This window comes from Miscanthus floridulus, chromosome 19 (genome assembly GCF_019320115.1).
Source record: "Miscanthus floridulus cultivar M001 chromosome 19, ASM1932011v1, whole genome shotgun sequence".
NCBI classification, from domain to species: domain Eukaryota; kingdom Viridiplantae; phylum Streptophyta; class Magnoliopsida; order Poales; family Poaceae; genus Miscanthus; species Miscanthus floridulus.
Genome location: NC_089598.1, coordinates 82,856,181 through 82,873,850, shown reverse-complemented (window position 1 = coordinate 82,873,850; position 17,670 = coordinate 82,856,181). Strand labels below are relative to the sequence as shown.

The following is a 17,670-nucleotide window of genomic DNA, read 5'->3' as shown; positions in this document are numbered from 1 at the left end:
GAGATCAAGGGGGAATGTTAGATTGATCTCTTCCAATTGGCCCAACCTTAGATCTGTGCCCTGATCGGGGACGTCCAACCGCTCCATGGTTGGTGAGCCTCCGTCGCACAGCGTCATAAAAGAGAGGTGGGGGCTGAGGCACAAGGCACGAGGTTCACCTGAGCCGCCAGATGCCCCACCTACAGTCCCTAAACCCTAGTCGATTTAGAGAGGGGGCGTTGCCAGCGACGGAAAGCTCCACCACCGGCCACCGCCGCCACCGTGACAGCGTCTTCACCGCCAGGCTTCACCGCGCCACCGACAAGCGACTCCATGGCCAGCTCGTCTTCTACGAAGGCGGCCGATGATTTACACCTCCACAACCCCTCTCTCTTTCTCACTCTATCTCTAAATCTCGTACTAGTTCATATTCTAGGACTTGCTGTTTATCCTAAATATCATTATACATGCTAGATCTATGGCTAGATGATCCTGCAAAACTCTGTCAGAAAGGCCCCAGGAACGTCAGGCCCACTGAACTGGTGGAAAGAAAATGCGGCAAAATATATATGGGTCTGTAGAGCTGTCGTATGTTGGCATTCTTAGCCCTTAGATTAGAGGTAATTCAATATTCTGGATGTATTAGACATGGTTGTATTCGAATTTGGTGTTGGCATTTTTGTAAACACGGTAGTTCTGTTATAAAATTTTAAGTGAATATAATGCTCTTGTTCATGAATTAACCAACCGATGTTCATGCTGCTCGCTTCAATGCTTGCAGCCTTGCACACACCGATGTTCCTTTGTGTCTCTCTCTCCATTCATGTGCTGTATCCAAATGTTCCACTAGGAACTTTACTATATTTACAGGTGACATGAGAAAACTCACTTCGAACGATCCAGACTCCAAACAGCAATGCAAATACAAATATTCAAATTGCAACAGCATTTCTAACTCTCTCTCAACCGAAACTGTACAGCAGAGCAGCACGGGCGTACCAGATGCAGGTAAGAAAACAGCACGAGCATTTTGCTATATATACTCATCAAAGGATGTACCCAGTGCAGAGCTCCAGCTCTGTGCGGGGTCTAGAAAAGGGTGTTAATGGCAAGCCTTATCCTCGCCTGTGCAATACGAGAAGACCACGACTCGAAGAGGAAAAGAAATAAATGAATACATGTGTGCAATCAAATGTATCAGTTTGCCCAGAAATATCCACTAGTCAATACAACGAAGTCTCACTCGCTGCCAGTTGGTTATACCAGGGTGCCATGGCTTCCAAACAAAGAATGGACTACCTTGCACAACCCGCAGCGCAGAGATGTCAAAAATTCCAACATTATTGATGGTTGGGGGCTGATATAATCATCTAACATAACCTAATGAGCTACTAGTTCTGTATAATCTCCGCCTGCTACATCCGTGGTCTCCTGCTGTACGGTAACTCAACTCAAGCGGTTGTCTATAAGAGCACCTATCCACGCGTACATGATGCTATGTGCTGCTGCTTCAGCTAGTAGGCATTCCTAGCAAATGGCCCAATGCCCTCAAATTTGGCCGTGTAACTGCCCCAGAATCGTCTTACTGGGAGTTTCACAAGCAATGCTTGTCATCAAAACCTTCTTGTGTGAGCAAGCCTGTGACAAGTTTCTTTAATCTGTCCACACCAGGCCCTGGGCGGAGATCCTGCACACGCTCAACAGTGAAGGGTTTCCCTTTCTCAGTTGTATTCAGTACATCTGTCCATCCACCAGGCACAAATCCATCAGGTTGGCGGCCCAATAGTTCCTGGTCAATCTTGTCCAGCACAGGATCTTCCCTTCCAAACTTCCTTGCAAAGGGTGCATTACTGTTAACCATACCATCAAAGTCAGCAAGTGTGAGATAATGAGGATGTTGCTTTGGTGGGTTGTCCCAAGAAATGAAATGTAGATCATGGTTAACTGTGGTGTTGCGGAACTCCGGGACATTGCAGATGACTGTGTGGAAGTAACCCTCTGGTGAAGAAAGAAAATTGGCGTAATACATCAAGACTGTCCTTGGGAGATTGTCCCATCCCCATATGCAGTATTCAATAAACTGATGGGTAAGCATCATCCATGCTGAGCCTGAAAATTGTGCAATGCAAGCATTCATATTCCACAGGTGCAAAGTGAGGAAACATATATAGCGTGAACAAAATTGGGCAGGAAATGTCAATTGATATACTAAATTGCCAAGGACCAGAAAATATCACTAAAAGCATAGCGTCAAAGACTATAACATGATATTTTCATGAATAGAAAGTAGCACACAGATCAACACTAATGGCTTCTGAGACCAAGCATAAATTAATGCCAACACTCTGTAAAATATTTCATGTTAATTCATTTATTTTGTATTCAATAAACTGTGAAATCAGAGGGGATGGAAATAATAACTTTAGATGATGAAAACAAGGAAAGCTAGGATGCCACTTTCACCATTCACAAGCTGGTGCTTGCCAGGTGGTAAATGGAAGTGCTATCTCAAAGCATCCAATCTGATGTGCCTTCCGCATGATGCTTACCCTCACTAAAGTTATGTTGATACACAGCAATAACCTAAACTATTGCTGTATCTTTTGTTCTCTCATAACTTTTTAAGGATCCATACCTACTTCCCAAATCAGTGACCCAGAAATCATGATATTTAGCATCTCTTGGAGTATTGAAGTCCCATATATGTCTTAATAATATTAAAAGGAAAAATGCAGAAAAAACATTTGAATATTTTTAGACAACTTGTATCTGCAAATACATAAGCGATCTGATATCGATTGCTGGGTGGGCCATATCTGAGCAACCAATTGAGCCATATTTGAATCAAAATTAAATCCATTTTCTTTATTCAGATACAGAAAACTTTTCAAGGTACCATACCAAGAAAAACAAGAAGACTAATTGGCTTCAATATTAATAATAGCCTATGTTCTTGCCTTCTTGGTTTCTTTAAGCAAAATTGGTGTTTCAACAAATTTGAGACCAAATCGATATGTCCTTGGACAGCTAAAATGAAGCTATCTAGTGCTATCTGAACTGCTACTCTGCTAGTCAGCTGCAATTTTTTTCCTGCTTGGAGATATGGTAATGGGAGTGTTTTATGATTTTCTAGATAATTTCTTTCTAGCAAATCATCTGATGCTAAATTGCTAACAAGCCATTCCGGTAGTGGCGTAGTGCAGAGATAGTCCATACAAAAGAATATTGATTGCCCACAAATTAGTAGGTAATAGGCACACACTAGCAATTCAAGACCATATTCCTAAATCAAGATTGGTCCATCAAAACAATCAAACTTCTCACACCTGGCATTAATTCCCAACAGGCAGATTGATCAAATACAGGTAACACTATCTCCTGACGGAAGAACTGACATCATGGTTCATGCTCAACCAAACTTAGTCTTAACACAGAGGTGAGGAAAGAAAAATGAAGTGTTTGCTTTCTGGTATCAAGCATTGACAACAGTGGCAAAGAAAGGCTGTTAGTTGCAGAGTCCAGGAAAAACAGACATGTAAATAGCAACCAACACTGCAAGTAATTAGTATGTGAAATACAGTGAAGAATGATATATGTTGATGTATTTACCAGTGAAGAGCTTGAACGCAGTTGGGACACTCCTTTTCTCTGTTATCCAGAAAACGTCAGACTTCTGCAGGCTGTATAGCCCAGGGTCGATGATCACTGGCTTCGCCCTCTGGTACCTACAGAGACACATATTTAGCAGCTGCAGAACTCGTGGGAACAGATAACAGAACTTTCAGACAGACTGTAAACTTACTCCTTCCATCCGATGTCACTGGTATGCTCAATGAAGTTAAGCTGCCTGGGCAACTCGGAGAGCACATGCAACAGATCTGCCAATAGATAGACAAATCAGACAAACAAAGAGACATGTTGATCACAACAAAAATGTTTGCACCATGAACAAGTAGAGGAATCCATAATAATAGTAGTAAATCGAAAGGGAAGAAGCAAAACAAGATTGCAATCAAGAGAGAGGAGAGAGAGAGAGAGGCGACTCAGTGAGACGCTCTATTTAAAGAAAGAAATACGCCCCAAGATTGACTTTCCCCTGATACCACCTAGAAGCGGCAAAAGTAATCAAATCTTACCAAATTCCCAGACCAATTGGGGCCTTGTTTAGATCACCTCCAAATTCTTTTAACTCTCTCTCCATCACATCAATTTTTTGCCGCTTGCATGAAGCATTAAATATAGGTAAAAAAAATAACTAATTGCACAGTTTAGTTGGAAATCACGAGATGAATTTTTGAGCTTAGTTGGTCCACAATTGGACAATATTTACCAAATAAGACGAAAACGCTACTATTCATCGGGTTGCAATTTTTTGCAATCTAAACATGGCCTGGGAAAAAACATGTCATAAACTAATCTGACCCCATTCCCCAATTGGCAGCTCCAAGCCCGCGTATAAAATCGCATGTTTGGCAAACACTTGCGGCCAGGCACTGTAGGCCAAGTTTCAAATCCCCAGCCAGACACTGTATCCTCCAGTGAGTGACCCAAACTTGGAAATGATTTCGCCCAAATCGGCACGCAAAGATCGCGCCTTTGGAAGCACCAAAAGATTCGGATCAAAGGTCACGTCTTCCCGCGACGGATAGATCCAATCACGGAACTGGGGGTGCTGAAAGAGGCAGATCGCATCTGCGCTTACCGTCCTGGGTGACGAGCGGATAGTCGGAGGCGGAGAGGTTGATGAACCAGTCCCAATCACCGCCCTCGCGCAGCAGGATGGCAGCCGCGTGCAGCGTGTTCGCCACCATGGTCGGGCCACGGTAGGTGACCAGGTTGGCCCGTGTGACGACCTTGACGTTGCGGAACCTGGCGTAGACGGGGTCCGCGCGGATGGCAGAGGCGAGCTCGGCGCGCTCGGCGGCGGGGGCCTCGAGGTCGAGGTGCACGACGTATGTGTTTGCCGGGTGGTAGAGCGCCCTGAGCGTCCGGCGCAGCGCGGCTCCGTCCCCCGCGGAGCCGGAGATGAGGTAGGCGATCCTGGGCACGGCGCCCCGCGCCGGGAGCTCCTCGGCCCGCATCTGCTGGCGGAGCTTGGCCTCGACGAAGAGAGGCTCGGCGGAGGCCGCGGAGGGGAGCGGCGAGAAGGAGAGGAGCAGCGCGCGGGAGGAGGAGAAGAAGAGCGACGCGGAGATGAGGAGCGACGAGAGCAGGACCGAGGCCAGCAGCGGCGCCGCCCACCGCCGGTGACCGTAGATGTGCGCCGCCGCCCCGGCCGCGCCGGAGCCCGGCGACGGCGGCTTCGCCTCTAGCATCCCCCTGTGCTCCCCCTACCTTTCCTCCTCCGGCGGGGCAGCGGTGGACACCGGATCGCGCCGCGAGGGCAGCTTAATTGCTCGCACGCGATGTGGCGTGGCGTGGTGAGGTTACCGCGGGCTGCGGAGGTGGAGGTGGGAGGGGGAAGGGGAAGGGGAAGGGGAGGTGGGCACGGGCACGGGCAGGGGCAGGAGAGTGCGCTGCTGGGTGCGGTGGGCGGGTGGGCTAACCTTTGCGTTGGTGCGCCGCTGCCTGCCGGTCGCGTCGGGTTGGGGTTGGCCTGCCTCCAGTCAGTCGTGGCCTCGTCTCTTGCGTGCCACGGATGGAGATGGAGATGGAGATGGAGAATGGAGACGGACCCAAAAGCATCAGGTGGAACCAATATTGATAAGCATCTGCCGCCACCTGGAGTGGAATATCATGCTCAAGAGCAACCGGACGAATTGTGCATTTTTGCCTCAAAAGGTTTGGATGTAGTGGAGCTCAGCCTGCCTTGACAAATGGTGGTCTCCACTTTACTCCAGCCTCCCTTATACAAAATTGTTCCTAGAATCTTGTGACATTTGCAATAGCGTATGCAGGATTCTCTAATCCTTTGAGAATGCTTGCCATATGTGGTGCCTGCTGCATCGACTATCTGGCTAAGTATGCGCTAATGTTCTTTCAGTGCGGTAATTGATTTATAAAACGAAAAGAAAAACCACATGTAATGTAACGAGCACACTATAGACGGCAACGCAACTGTGCCGGTCAAGGGGATTTAATTTCTTTCACCGGTCCTGATTTTAAATGTCTTCTAACACAAACAATTTTTAAGAAATTTTGTCGCCCTGACGAGCAACGAGCCCATCTATATCTATATCTCTTATAAAAAATTAAAAATAATCATCACCATAAGTCTATTCCAGCATACAAGCTATCCACATCATCCTTCACTAACTATGCACGTTATCTTCCACCAATAGCTAACTTTCAACCTCTAATTGCAAGCTATGCACATACGTTATCTCCACTCATTTTTATTCTAAATTGTCCGTAATCCCGCAGCAATGTGTGGGATATCTTCTAGATCTCATATTTTTTGTTGCCCCTACATAGACATGCAAGCAACGGTGACATACATTATAAAAATAATATCCCAGCTTATATATCTTTCTTTGTCCAATCCAAACGAAAGGAATGTTGATTCAAATTGCGTTAGGTGTGTAAGTACCAGGTTACATAAGAGTGGTATTATACAAAAGAAATACTGATTAAAAAAGGGAGTAGAAACGACTCTATCTATATCTCTTATAAAAATAATCTCTACTGTAAGCCTATCTCAACGTGCAAGTCATCCACATATATCATCTCCCACTAATTATTGACGTAATCTTCCACTAACCATGTACATCATCTTCCACTAAAAACCATGTTACCGTACTAACTTTCAACCCCTTAATGCAAGCTATCCGCACCATCTCTACTAAAGGCAATTACTATCTCCAATATATTAGAAATATAAATATAGAATGCATCCATATATTGTTATTTGTTTTGCTATCTTATCATCGTCTTATAATTCGATCTAATTGTAATAGTTTTTCATTGGATTATTTCATTGCCTCATTCACTTTTGATAAGAATGGATGTAGGACGAACACGTAGGTTTATTTACTTCATACATACAACGATTTACTTTTTAAAAAGGTCTCATAACAACTGGCTAACACTTTTCCTTTTTAATCTTTTTCTCAGGTCCTGTAAGTACGTACTAGCTATGAGCATCCTTTGATTCCTTGTCAATCTTTTCTTAGGTTCTGTTTTCGCATTGTGCATGTGCGGCGGCGGGACACAACCGGGCAGTACTTTTCCTTGATCTTCGAGAAGCAGGGATTGTAAGCTCGCTGAAAAAAAAACCTATGCTGTTTCGGCTGATTTATTATGAGAGTAAAATACTTTTTCAACTAAAAAACAAGTTGAAAAGTATATATTATAAGATAAGCGAATATGTTGTTTTTCCACTGGGTATTATACGTAGATGGGTTGCATTGCACGCCGTCGTAGCATATACCCCGCCACCGCGATCGGAGCATCCATTCCAGTCCACAGACAGCAGCAAACGCTTCTGGCACAGCGCATCCGGGAGCGAGGCGTGGACCACCCGCCGTTACGCAAAGGCTGATGGTAATTGTCCACGCGCGTGTACGGATCTACGCAGCGAACGGCAGGGCGCCACGTCGGCTCCCTCTCCACGTGCCACGACATGCATCCTGTTTCCAATTCCGTCGGAGTGTTTCGCCACGTCTTGTTTAGTGGGCTAAATTTTTTGGAAATGGTACTGTAGCATTTTGTTGTTATTTGACAATTAGTGTCCAATCATAATCTAATTAGGCTTAAAAGATTCATCTCGTGAATTTCGTCTAAACTGTGTAATTAGTTTTATTTTTTATTTATATTTAATGCTTTATGCATGTGTCTAAAGATTCGATGTGACGGAGAATCTTTAAAAATTTTGCAAAATTTTGGAAACTAACCGGCACCAAGTACTCGTACTGCTTTGGCCGCGACTACGTGCTTGATCTGGTGGTGTTCGGTTTGTCGCAGGCTAGACTAGACTGAGACGTGGCCGCGCTGACCCCACGGACACGGCGGCGGCCGGCGACATATTCGTTTGACTGATAAGTTACTGTTAAAAGTATTATTGATCGATTTGTTGTGAGAGAAAAATATTGTTTGTTGACTGAAAAAATATGGTTTATAAATCGAACGAACAGGATGATGTTCGGTTCTGTTCAGTACGGTGCGGCGACTCCATGATTGAGAGCTTGTATACGTACGTACAGCGAATTCAAATTTCAAAACTGGGTCAGACCACGGTACCGTATCGTATCGCTATCGCCAACAGATCCCAGCCAGGTTACACTACAGACTAGTACACGGTTTGACGTCAAGTTCTCACGGGACTCAAGTGTGCTCGCCTGCTCGGCCTCATCCCACCGTCCTGGCGTCCTCTGATCCTCTCCTCCCTGCAGTGATGACTGACACGGTGGCACGGATTTACAGCCTGTTTGTTTATCGGCTAGAATTTATAATATTTTTTTCTCACAACAAAACAGTTTGAGCTAGTTTATCAGCCAACTTTAATACCAGCCGAACGTGCCTTTGGTTTGATCGATCGCCAATAATGCAACCCTTGGTTTGATCGATCGCCAATAATGCAGCGCCACCACACACTCGCCCACCTTTGAGTCAGTTTGACCTATCGTTTGGTGGTGGTAAACTCGTGTAATGCACGGCAAGGACCTGTACGGTGGCCCAATTCAGCGGAGCTGCCGTTGCTTGCAGATGGGTTGCTTCTCGTTGCCATCGATCGACCTCCCGCGGGGCGGTGCATTTCTTTTTTAGACAAAATATTTCGGGGCCTATGAGTAAGCGAAATGAAAGGACAGGTGCATTTCCTTTGGCCTCTGCCTAAGCGATGAATGAATGAACCCCTCTGAAACACCACGCCTGCTTTTTTTTTTTAAAAAAAAGAAAGCTAAAACCATGTGTTGGGGATGTAGTGGTGTACTCCTATCCTACCAGGAAATAAAAAAAAGCCTGGCTCTCGCTGGCTGGCAGGTTATTCGTACCGCTGAAATGATCGTTGACTGATTTGTTGTGAGAGAAAAATACTGTTCGTTGGCCGTATGTATTCTGAGCTTCATACAATTGTACCCCTGGCCCTACCCTTCAACGAGTGCATTGACGGGCTTCCCCTTCACCAACTGGCAAGCAATCCGCGGGCTCGAAGGTTTTGGTGAGCCACAGATCCCGACCGATCTACACCAGGCTTGCTAAAATATTAGACAATTTTAGCAGCAATTTAATCTAGAAAAAAACATTAAATAAAAATGATCATGTTGGTGACATCATATATGCGTTTGTGTGTCTTAAACGTGACGAGCACGCAGATGATACTCAAGCTAAGGATTGATAGCCAAGACCTTACAAGATTCGTTCCAGAAACATACCCAACGGCAGAGCCGGATGCACTCGACGACATAGTGCCTATCGGTGTAGTCGTCCCGCTCGTTGCAGTGCAGACGGAAAGCAGAGCCGATCAGCGGAGGACCTTCAACGTGCACCGACACCAGGAAGAAGAGGACGTAGACGTAGCGAGTAGTCGTGCCGCTAGTGACACTCCCCAAAAACGTGATTGCCACCCTTCACCTGAGCAGGTGAACACGAAGACGACAGGCGTTCCGGAGGCCCTACTCTCCCAGTTCCAGTGCGCGCAGGAACCAGGATGGGAAGAACCAAAGAGCAGCTGAATATGTGGTGGAAGCCAAGAGGAATGGCTTACGAAGGAGCTCGGAATATATGCTCACGGTGGAAAAGGAAAGGGGCTCAGGAGGAGATCAGGAGACGGAGAAGGTGCGCGGACGCAGAACAATGGAGACGGCGGTAACATGCAAAAACTCCCGCAATGAGGCTGTCCCCAACATAAAAGGGAGTAACTCCAGAAAAACTCCCGCAATGAGGCCGTCTCCAACATAAAAGAGAGTAACTCCCGTAATTATATGGATTGAGTGGCAAAACCACTCTCGTCCCGTCCGCTCGCCCCCTGCCACGCCCATGCCCGCGGCGGCGGCGGTGACGGCGCTTGTGGCACACCCACGTCCTTTTCTCAGCTTCTCAATATAGATAAACAATGTCCAACCATATAAACCGAGTCAACGTCTTGTCAAAATCCTGTACGGTATTAAACCATATATCACACATTATTACGGCCTATAGAGTTTATTTGATTTATTAAATACTATATGGGTCAAACCCATAATATATCCAACAAGGCTCTTGTACCTCACCTCCCGAACCCTAGCCCCAGAGTTGGAATTGGGGATGAACCACAGTTGCCCTTAGGAATCCTAAATCTCCTCTCCCTCCAATGAGTCCCGGGTTTTAGGTTTGAGGGAGACAATGCCCGAAACCGCGACCACCATTGATGCGGTTCCGCCACCTGCTCCTTCCGTAGCGCGCCACGTCTCTCCCTTCCGGAAACGAGACTGCCAACTGAGCCATGGTGGGAGGCGACTCGCTTGCCACGTGGAGTAGTCCCGCGCTCCCTGATAGGCTGAGTCAGGGAGCCTCGTCACCGGCGGCGAGGGGTCGCCGCCCCTTTTCGCCGTGGAGGTCCTCACGTGTTCTCTCATCCCCGCCTCCCCACCTGCGTGATTAATGTCCTCTCTCTTCTCATCTAATCTAACCGCTCATCCTCACTCCGCCATAATCTAACGTCTTCGTTTTAATTTCAACGCATGTTTGTAGGTTGATGGACGACCGGAGCTTCCGTCTTGTAATTTTGGGCATTGACGTGTTCTAGTGTACTCCTATCCTACTCGTACCTGGGAAATAAAACAGACTATTTGACGCAAGGAATGACGTACTCCGCCCACGCATACGATCGCATCCATCATTATAGTATGTATGTATGTATGTATTCATTCTGAGCTTCGTACAATCGTACTCGTACCCCTGGCCCTGCCCTTCAACGAGTGCATGCACGTGTCAGCAAAAGATCGGGCCAGATCCCCCGCATGTGCGTGCATAACTGCGTCGGCCGGCCATGGTTGTCCCGTCGATCAGATCATCCTTCCCGGAATTGCCGTGCACCGCCGGCCGCCCGGCCGTCGGTGCTCCTGCTCCCTCATTGCAGCCTGCAGGGCCTTTGGGCCGCGCGCACGACCACAATCCACAAACCGACGAAGACACACGCCGCGCGCCTCAACTCATGCTGCTGCTGTGTGTGTCCGGTATACACATACGGCCGTTCAGTCACAGTGGGGCGCCACACACATACGGTACTTGACGCGGTCCGCCGTCTCCGTGTCGTTCTCCGTGTGTGGAAAAACCCGTACCCTCCGTTCCGTGGCAAGTCAAAAACACATGGCACCTCACGACGACGATACCGGCGAGACACGTAGACTTTGAAAGTTCGACGCGCCCCAAAAATAAAAGCTTTCTAGTCTCATGAAATTTTGGAGGAAATCTATTTCGCCTTCCCCTCAGTTATCACCTAGTCTGTTTTGCTTCTTAAACTTCAAAACCAGATATCTTATACCTCTATAAGCTCTCAAAATCATTCAAATTAACTCTCTGTCCTAGTTTGGAGTGGTTTTGAAAACAATTTTTTTTGTGTTTTTCTAAATATAAAAAATGGGTAAAAACTTGATATGGGGTTTTAAACCATGAAAAATTCCTCTTAGATTTTAAAAACTAGAAACCAATTCCAGAGACAGATTAAGATAGGTAAATACAAATATAATATCATGAAAACATCTATAGGAACTTTAAAAAATAGGTTTAGATCTTTGAAAATGAGAAAAATATCCAAAAAATTCTAGAATATCCTCAAAAGATTCTAATCGAGGTATAAAAATACTGTACATGTACAAAGTATGAGATGCAACCAATATGAATGCAATATGCATTAATGTTCAATGTGTTCATGCTATGCATCCATAATGGTTACGTATTATGCTTTTTGTGGAATTTTTTTTAAACGCTGTTTACATAACAAGTAGAATATTTTGAGACTTTTCTATGTTTCTATGGATTTTTTCCATTCTCTTAGAGCTAAATCCATTTTTAAAATTCCAATGTATCTCTACAATTCTTCTAGGATTTTTAAAATCTTAGAGACATTTTTTTATGGTTTCATAAAACTTATGACGTATTTACCCATTTTTTAACTTAAAAAGATAAACCTGCCTTCAAACCAGGATAGAGAGGTAATTTGGATGGTTTTGAGAGTTTAGAAGGTATAAGATGTCTGGTTTCAAAGTTCGTAAGAAAATCAGACTACAAACATAGTTTACGAAGCTAGAAGGAAATGGACCTTTTCCCGAAATTCCAGCAAAACAATCGTCCTTCTCCGAACGGGCCTTACCCTAAATCCAGGTTTTGAAACGAGAGGCCCATGTACCGACGGCCCACAGCTGCACACGCGGTCTCGAACCAGCGTCCAACGGTCCAACCCAGCCAGAGCAGGGCGGACCAGTAGACGCGAATCCATCCGGTTGGCCGTGACGCTCATCCACGCACCCTAAAAAAATCCGCTGTGAATGCCCGGAACTGCCCTCAAGTTGGTCCGCCATAACCCCCTGGTCCCCTGCGAACCAACCCCCCAAAAAAAGGTAAGATTGGGTTTTCCCCTCCGCCTCCCTCCCCCCTCACAAAAGGGCGGCAGCACCAGCACCCCTCGAGTTCGGAGCGCAGCGCAGGGCGGGGGGAGGAACAAGCCGCCGCCGGCCGCCCTCCTCCGGCTCACCACCAGCCTGCCTTCGCTCCGCGCCGCGCCGCCACGGGGAGGAGCGGCGTCCAATTCGGGATTCACAAGCGGCTTCAGCCACGAGGTACCTTTCGCTTCGTATCCTCGACGCGCCGGCGCCGGTGCCGGTGCCGTACGGTGCTTTATCGGGTGGGGCAAAAGGGCTTGGTGATCTTGCTTAGGATGGGTCCGTTTGGTCCGGGCTGAGGTCGGCGGAGCGGGGAGGCCCAGGTTCACTGCATCTGCCCCCCCGTGCTCGTTGTATTAAGTGGTGATGTCCGATTGTTCCGTCAAAATAGCAGCTCTTGGGCCACCTTTGTCTGCGATTTCCTAGTGGAGTGGGTAGGTGGTATTCTTCATTCTTAGTGGCGAGCTCTCCTTATTTTGAACCAATGGTGTTAAACTTTTGGAATTGGTGGCTGAGAATATACCCCTTGTTGTGGCCGTCAGTGCAGCTCTGCTGAAAGCCTGAGCCCCCCCGCTGCGTGTCCTGCAGGTTGAGCCAAAGCTATTTTCTAAGAAAATGGCGGCGACGATGGTGGCGATGACTGCGAGGAGCAAGAACAGCGTATTATCCGTGGAGAAGAAGCAGGGCTGGTCTATTCAGCTCCCGGAGCTCCGGTTCCCTTGGGATTCACATGAAGACAAGGGCTTCTCTCTAAGCCTGCAAGGCTCTGGGCCTGCTCACGGCAGCCTGTTTGCTAGCGTGGGTCTTAAAGTGTCGACGGGTTTGCCAGCAGTGGCGCCGGGTCCGGGTGACAAGGATATTAAGATTCCGTTTGCTGATCATTGCATGAAGTACGTGTCCGAGGCGGTTGGGTACAAGGTTATTAGCACTAAGGCTGAGCCAGTGGAGGAGGAGGTGGTGGATGCTAAGGCAAAGAAGGCAGCCAAGAAACGTGGGCTGAAGCTGAAGATTAAGATTGGGAACCCACATTTGAGGAGGCTGGTTAGTGGAGCTTTTGCGGGTGCTGTTTCCAGGACTTGTGTGGCACCACTGGAGACAATCAGGACTCACTTGATGGTTGGGAGCAACGGTGACTCCATGATAGAGGTGTTCCAGTCAATCATGAACACTGAGGGGTGGACTGGGCTTTTCCGTGGGAATCTTGTCAATGTTATCCGGGTTGCGCCAAGCAAAGCAATTGAGGTAAACTACTTCCTTTTTTTATTTGATTTGATAATACCATTTAGATGTCCTGGAGGTCAGGTCCTGTTGCTTAAAATTCTATCATGTGATGTCACTGTTGTCAGTTTTTGTATCAGTGATGCTAACTGATGCTTGTACAAATCATGGTGTTTTTTACACTTAAGTGGGGTTGGTAATTATGGATAAATGATTAGGAAAAGATTAATTATATTTGATACTGTTGTACTGCCAATTCCATTTTGCTGATGGCCTAGCAGTACAAACAATTCCATGTTGAAATAAGATTTTACCAATATACTGAGACATTCTTCAAATCCATCTGAAGTTAAATTTCTGTAACAGCACCCTGGCTGCTATTAGTATAGTATATGTGATTTGCAAACACATTCTTCAAAGGAGTTAGTGTTCGCTTCATGCTTTTCTTCATCTAGTTGCTCTTGATCTTTTAGTTGCTTATTACATTCTTGATATGATCTGTATCCTCTACAAGAAAATATATGGTATCATATTGCTATCCTTGGTTTTGATAACATTTTACCACTTCAAGCTATGGACCTTGTTGTTTGTGGTTATTCAGCTTTGTCTAGATCAATGTTCAAAAAGGCGCTAGGAGGTATCTAGGTGCTGACCGGTACTAGATCCTAAGCGTGCCTAGGCGTCGTCTAGGAGTTTTCTAGGCGTTCTACACATATACATATATTACATTAAATAAAAGAAAAAAACAGGGGACTGTGGACTGAAAGTTAGACAGAAAAGCCCCAAAAAAGCCCAGCCCACCTTTCCCTCCCAGGTGCACACGTCCACCTTATCTTCTCGACTCACGGACTCTGCTTTCCGCCCGCCTCCTCCCTGCCGTCTCCGCCGCCGCTAGCTTCCTCCCGGCTGCTGTCTCCGCCGCTGCGAGGCTGCGCCTGCCGTCTCCGACGCTGTGCGGCCGTGCCTGCTGTCTCTGCCTGCAAGCAGCCCGCCATCCATGCCTCCTCCCCCGCCGTCCCAGCTGTTCCCACCTCCTCCTCCGGCGCCCCTGCTGTTCCCACCTCCTCCCTCGCCGCTCAGCATCCTTACCTTCGTGGATCTGCTTGTAGGAACACCGGGGACGGCATGTCCGGCCGCCACGGCCGACGGGCGCCACCTAGGTACCGCCTACCCCCCCTAGGGTCCACAGTACCCTGTCACCTAGCGCATAGGCGTGCCTAGGTGGCCGTGGAATCATGCCTTTTTGAATACTGGTCTAGATTGGTAGTTTATGAATCGTATCAACTGAGTTGCAACCACTTACCTTATATTTTGAATATTATATATTTTTTTCTGATATTTTGAGCTTGCTATCTGGTCATGTGCAGAATAGGCATGTTTGACACTCTATAGGCGGCAAACATGTATAATATGCTACCATATAATTTTGTTTCTAAACATGTGAGAGGCCTCAAAATGAATTTGTTAATTAGCAGTGTGCTTCTTGGATATTTTTTATGGCCTGCACTGCAAGAGAAATTTATTTAGATATGGACTCTCAAAATGGTAGTATATGTTAGCCTTTATTATGACTTTGCTTGTGGTATTCCATGTCCATTTTTTTCTGCTTATGAATCTAAGATATCCAGAGACCTTGGTTTTTGCAACAAGTGATCAAGCATCACCTATACTGTTGTACGAACATGCCTTTATATAGCTGACCTCTTTGTTCAAATGCAGCTGTTTGCTTTTGATACTGCCAAGAAATTCTTGACTCCAAAGGCTGATGAGTCCCCAAAGACCTTCCTACCTCCATCACTTGTTGCTGGAGCACTTGCTGGAGTCAGCTCAACCCTGTGCATGTATCCATTGGAATTGATTAAGACCAGATTGACGATAGAGGTGCACAGAGCTCTTAACCGCTTGAATAACTGATGTTTCTCTGTGCACCTCAGCTCACTCCTTGTTTCTGCAGAAAGATGTCTATGACAACTTCCTCCATGCTTTCGTCAAGATTTTGCGAGAGGAAGGTCCATCAGAGCTCTACCGTGGTCTGACACCAAGTCTGATAGGAGTGGTGCCATATTCTGCGACCAATTACTATGCCTATGACACCCTAAAGAAGCTCTATAGGAAGACGTTCAAGCAGGAGGAGATCAGCAACATCGCAACTCTCCTAATTGGTTCAGCAGCTGGTGCTATCTCCAGCACTGCCACCTTCCCTCTCGAGGTGGCCCGCAAGCAAATGCAGGTAGGAGCAGTAGGCGGGAGGCAGATCTACAAGAATGTGTTCCATGCGCTCTACTGCATAATGGAGAAGGAAGGGATCGGCGGCCTGTACAAGGGGCTCGGACCGAGCTGCATCAAGCTGATGCCTGCAGCGGGCATCTCGTTCATGTGCTACGAGGCCTGTAAGAAGATCCTGGTCGAAGACAATGAGGATAGTGAGTGAAGCTGAAGCATGTATGCCCCTGAGGAATGGGTATGTCTGATGTGGAAGGCTGGAAGGTGGGGGTACTATACCCTAGTCGTATCAACTGATGAAAATGTAGATCTAAGATATTCGAGCGCCTGTTAGATCAAGTTTTGGCTCAGTTTTGTGTTGAAATCCATAAAGAATATTCTTACTTGGTGCTGCATGTTGCGGGGGCAATTTTGTCATGTGACCATGTCTCAATGTCGCAAGGCTCGTAACTTTTGCTGTCGCTACTCTAAGGGCCTCTTTGGCACGGCTTATGTCGGTTTCGGCTTCATCTATTTTGCGCAAATCGAGGTACTGTAGCGTGAAGCTATTTTGTAAGCCGGGGTTAAAATGATCTAGAAGTCGAGAAAAACTAGTTTTTCTGGCTTCACCAGTGAAGCCGTGCCAAAGGGAGTTTAATTTTGTAACCTGTTCCCTCAATCTTGAAATAAGTGACGAAAGCATTTAAATTTTGAGCACTCGTTTAATTTCCTCAACGACATTTCCCCTCTTACACATAGGTCCCGTTTAGGCCTCGTTTGGAACATAGAAAACCGAAAACATATAGGTCCCATTTAGGTCATTTGGAACACAGAAGCAAAATCATAGGAATCTATCTCTAATACTAAAGCGACAAAATTTTAGCCTAAATTTTTGTCTGGCCTTTCCATAACAATTTTTGCTAACTCTCATCGATTCGGTTTCAACCACCATGGACGACCAGATCGAACCAAATCGAACACAAATTTCTTAACGTACATGGACTTTGCCACACGAGAGTCGAGTCCTGCGTGACCAGAAGTTTCGATCCCAACAGAAAAAACAGAATCGAATCTCCTACAACTAAAAAGAACAAAGCGTTGATATTTTTTGGTGCGACATTTATTTTTGGTCCATCCGTCCACCCACGCCTGCGATCCCGCACCCGTCGCTCCCTCGGTCTGCCTTCCCCTACGATCCCCTGCCGCTCGCCGTGCGAACGCGTCCACGCCGCAGAAGGAAAGACCAATCCGCACGATCACCGCGAGTCCACGCCGCACAAAAGGAAACCACTCCTATGCCTCGATCTCGTGATTCCTCCGCCCGCCTCCCCATGGTCCCCCACCCGCAGCTGGCCGCGCCGCCGCCGCACCCGCCCACAGCTCGCCGCGCCTCAGCCCACGCCCGCCCGAAGCTGGCCGTGACGCCGGCCGCGCCCACCCGCAGGTTGCCGCGCCGACGGTGCCTGCGCCCGCCCGCAGGTGCCCGCGACAGATCTGCGGACCGCCCGCCGCCGCCGCAGTGTCTTCCTCTACCCGCCCTCGATTCGCCTGGCGAGGCCACCTCCGTTGTCAGCGCCAGCACCGACGCTGGGTCGGCACGTTTTGCGTCGGCTTCAGCCCGCTCCGTCACCGCCGCGTTTTTGTCTCCCCGCCCTCGATTCGCCTGCTTCTTCTCAGGCTCGGACGCCACGGCAACCTCGCCCGCGTCTCCTGCTCCCCCGCTTCGTGTTGGCTCCAATCATGCCCTGAAGGA

The 17,670-nt window shown here is 47.3% G+C and overlaps 2 protein-coding genes and 1 pseudogene across 2 annotated transcripts; 2 read left to right on the top strand and 1 right to left on the bottom strand.

Annotated features, from left to right (window-relative positions):
- LOC136529876 (protein STRICTOSIDINE SYNTHASE-LIKE 10-like) overlaps positions 1-592 on the top strand; it is a 54,308-nt pseudogene extending 53,716 nt beyond the window's left edge.
- A 543-nt stretch (positions 593-1,135) lies between these two features.
- LOC136527311 (beta-glucuronosyltransferase GlcAT14A-like) lies at positions 1,136-5,557 on the bottom strand. Its single transcript, XM_066519998.1, has 4 exons — positions 4,682-5,557; positions 3,782-3,857; positions 3,589-3,704; positions 1,136-2,088 (listed from the first exon to the last, which is right to left on the bottom strand). Exons 1-4 carry the CDS (start codon positions 5,292-5,294, stop codon positions 1,574-1,576), a joined length of 1,320 nt encoding a protein of 439 aa, XP_066376095.1. The 5' UTR covers positions 5,295-5,557; the 3' UTR covers positions 1,136-1,573.
- A 6,897-nt stretch (positions 5,558-12,454) lies between these two features.
- Positions 12,455-16,355, top strand: LOC136527118 (adenine nucleotide transporter BT1, chloroplastic/mitochondrial-like). Its single transcript, XM_066519736.1, has 4 exons — positions 12,455-12,674; positions 13,086-13,739; positions 15,435-15,596; positions 15,670-16,355. Exons 2-4 carry the CDS (start codon positions 13,113-13,115, stop codon positions 16,144-16,146), a joined length of 1,266 nt encoding a protein of 421 aa, XP_066375833.1. The 5' UTR covers positions 12,455-12,674; positions 13,086-13,112; the 3' UTR covers positions 16,147-16,355.
- The last annotated feature ends 1,315 nt before the right edge of the window (positions 16,356-17,670 follow it).

Bases quoted from the DNA above. Each gene is read 5' to 3' on its own strand.
- LOC136527311 (XM_066519998.1), bottom strand. From the start codon at position 5,294: ATGCTAGAGGCGAAGCCGCCGTCGCCGGGCTCCGGCGCGGCCGGGGCG. The intron at 3,705-3,781 runs GTAAGTTTACAG...GTGTCTCTGTAG, and splicing joins AGTGACATCGGATGGAAGGA to GTACCAGAGGGCGAAGCCAG. The intron at 2,089-3,588 runs GTAAATACATCA...CACAATTTTCAG, and splicing joins TGCGTTCAAGCTCTTCACTG to GCTCAGCATGGATGATGCTT.
- LOC136527118 (XM_066519736.1), top strand. From the start codon at position 13,113: ATGGCGGCGACGATGGTGGCGATGACTGCGAGGAGCAAGAACAGCGTA. The intron at 13,740-15,434 runs GTAAACTACTTC...GTTCAAATGCAG, and splicing joins CGCCAAGCAAAGCAATTGAG to CTGTTTGCTTTTGATACTGC. The intron at 15,597-15,669 runs GTGCACAGAGCT...TTGTTTCTGCAG, and splicing joins AGACCAGATTGACGATAGAG to AAAGATGTCTATGACAACTT.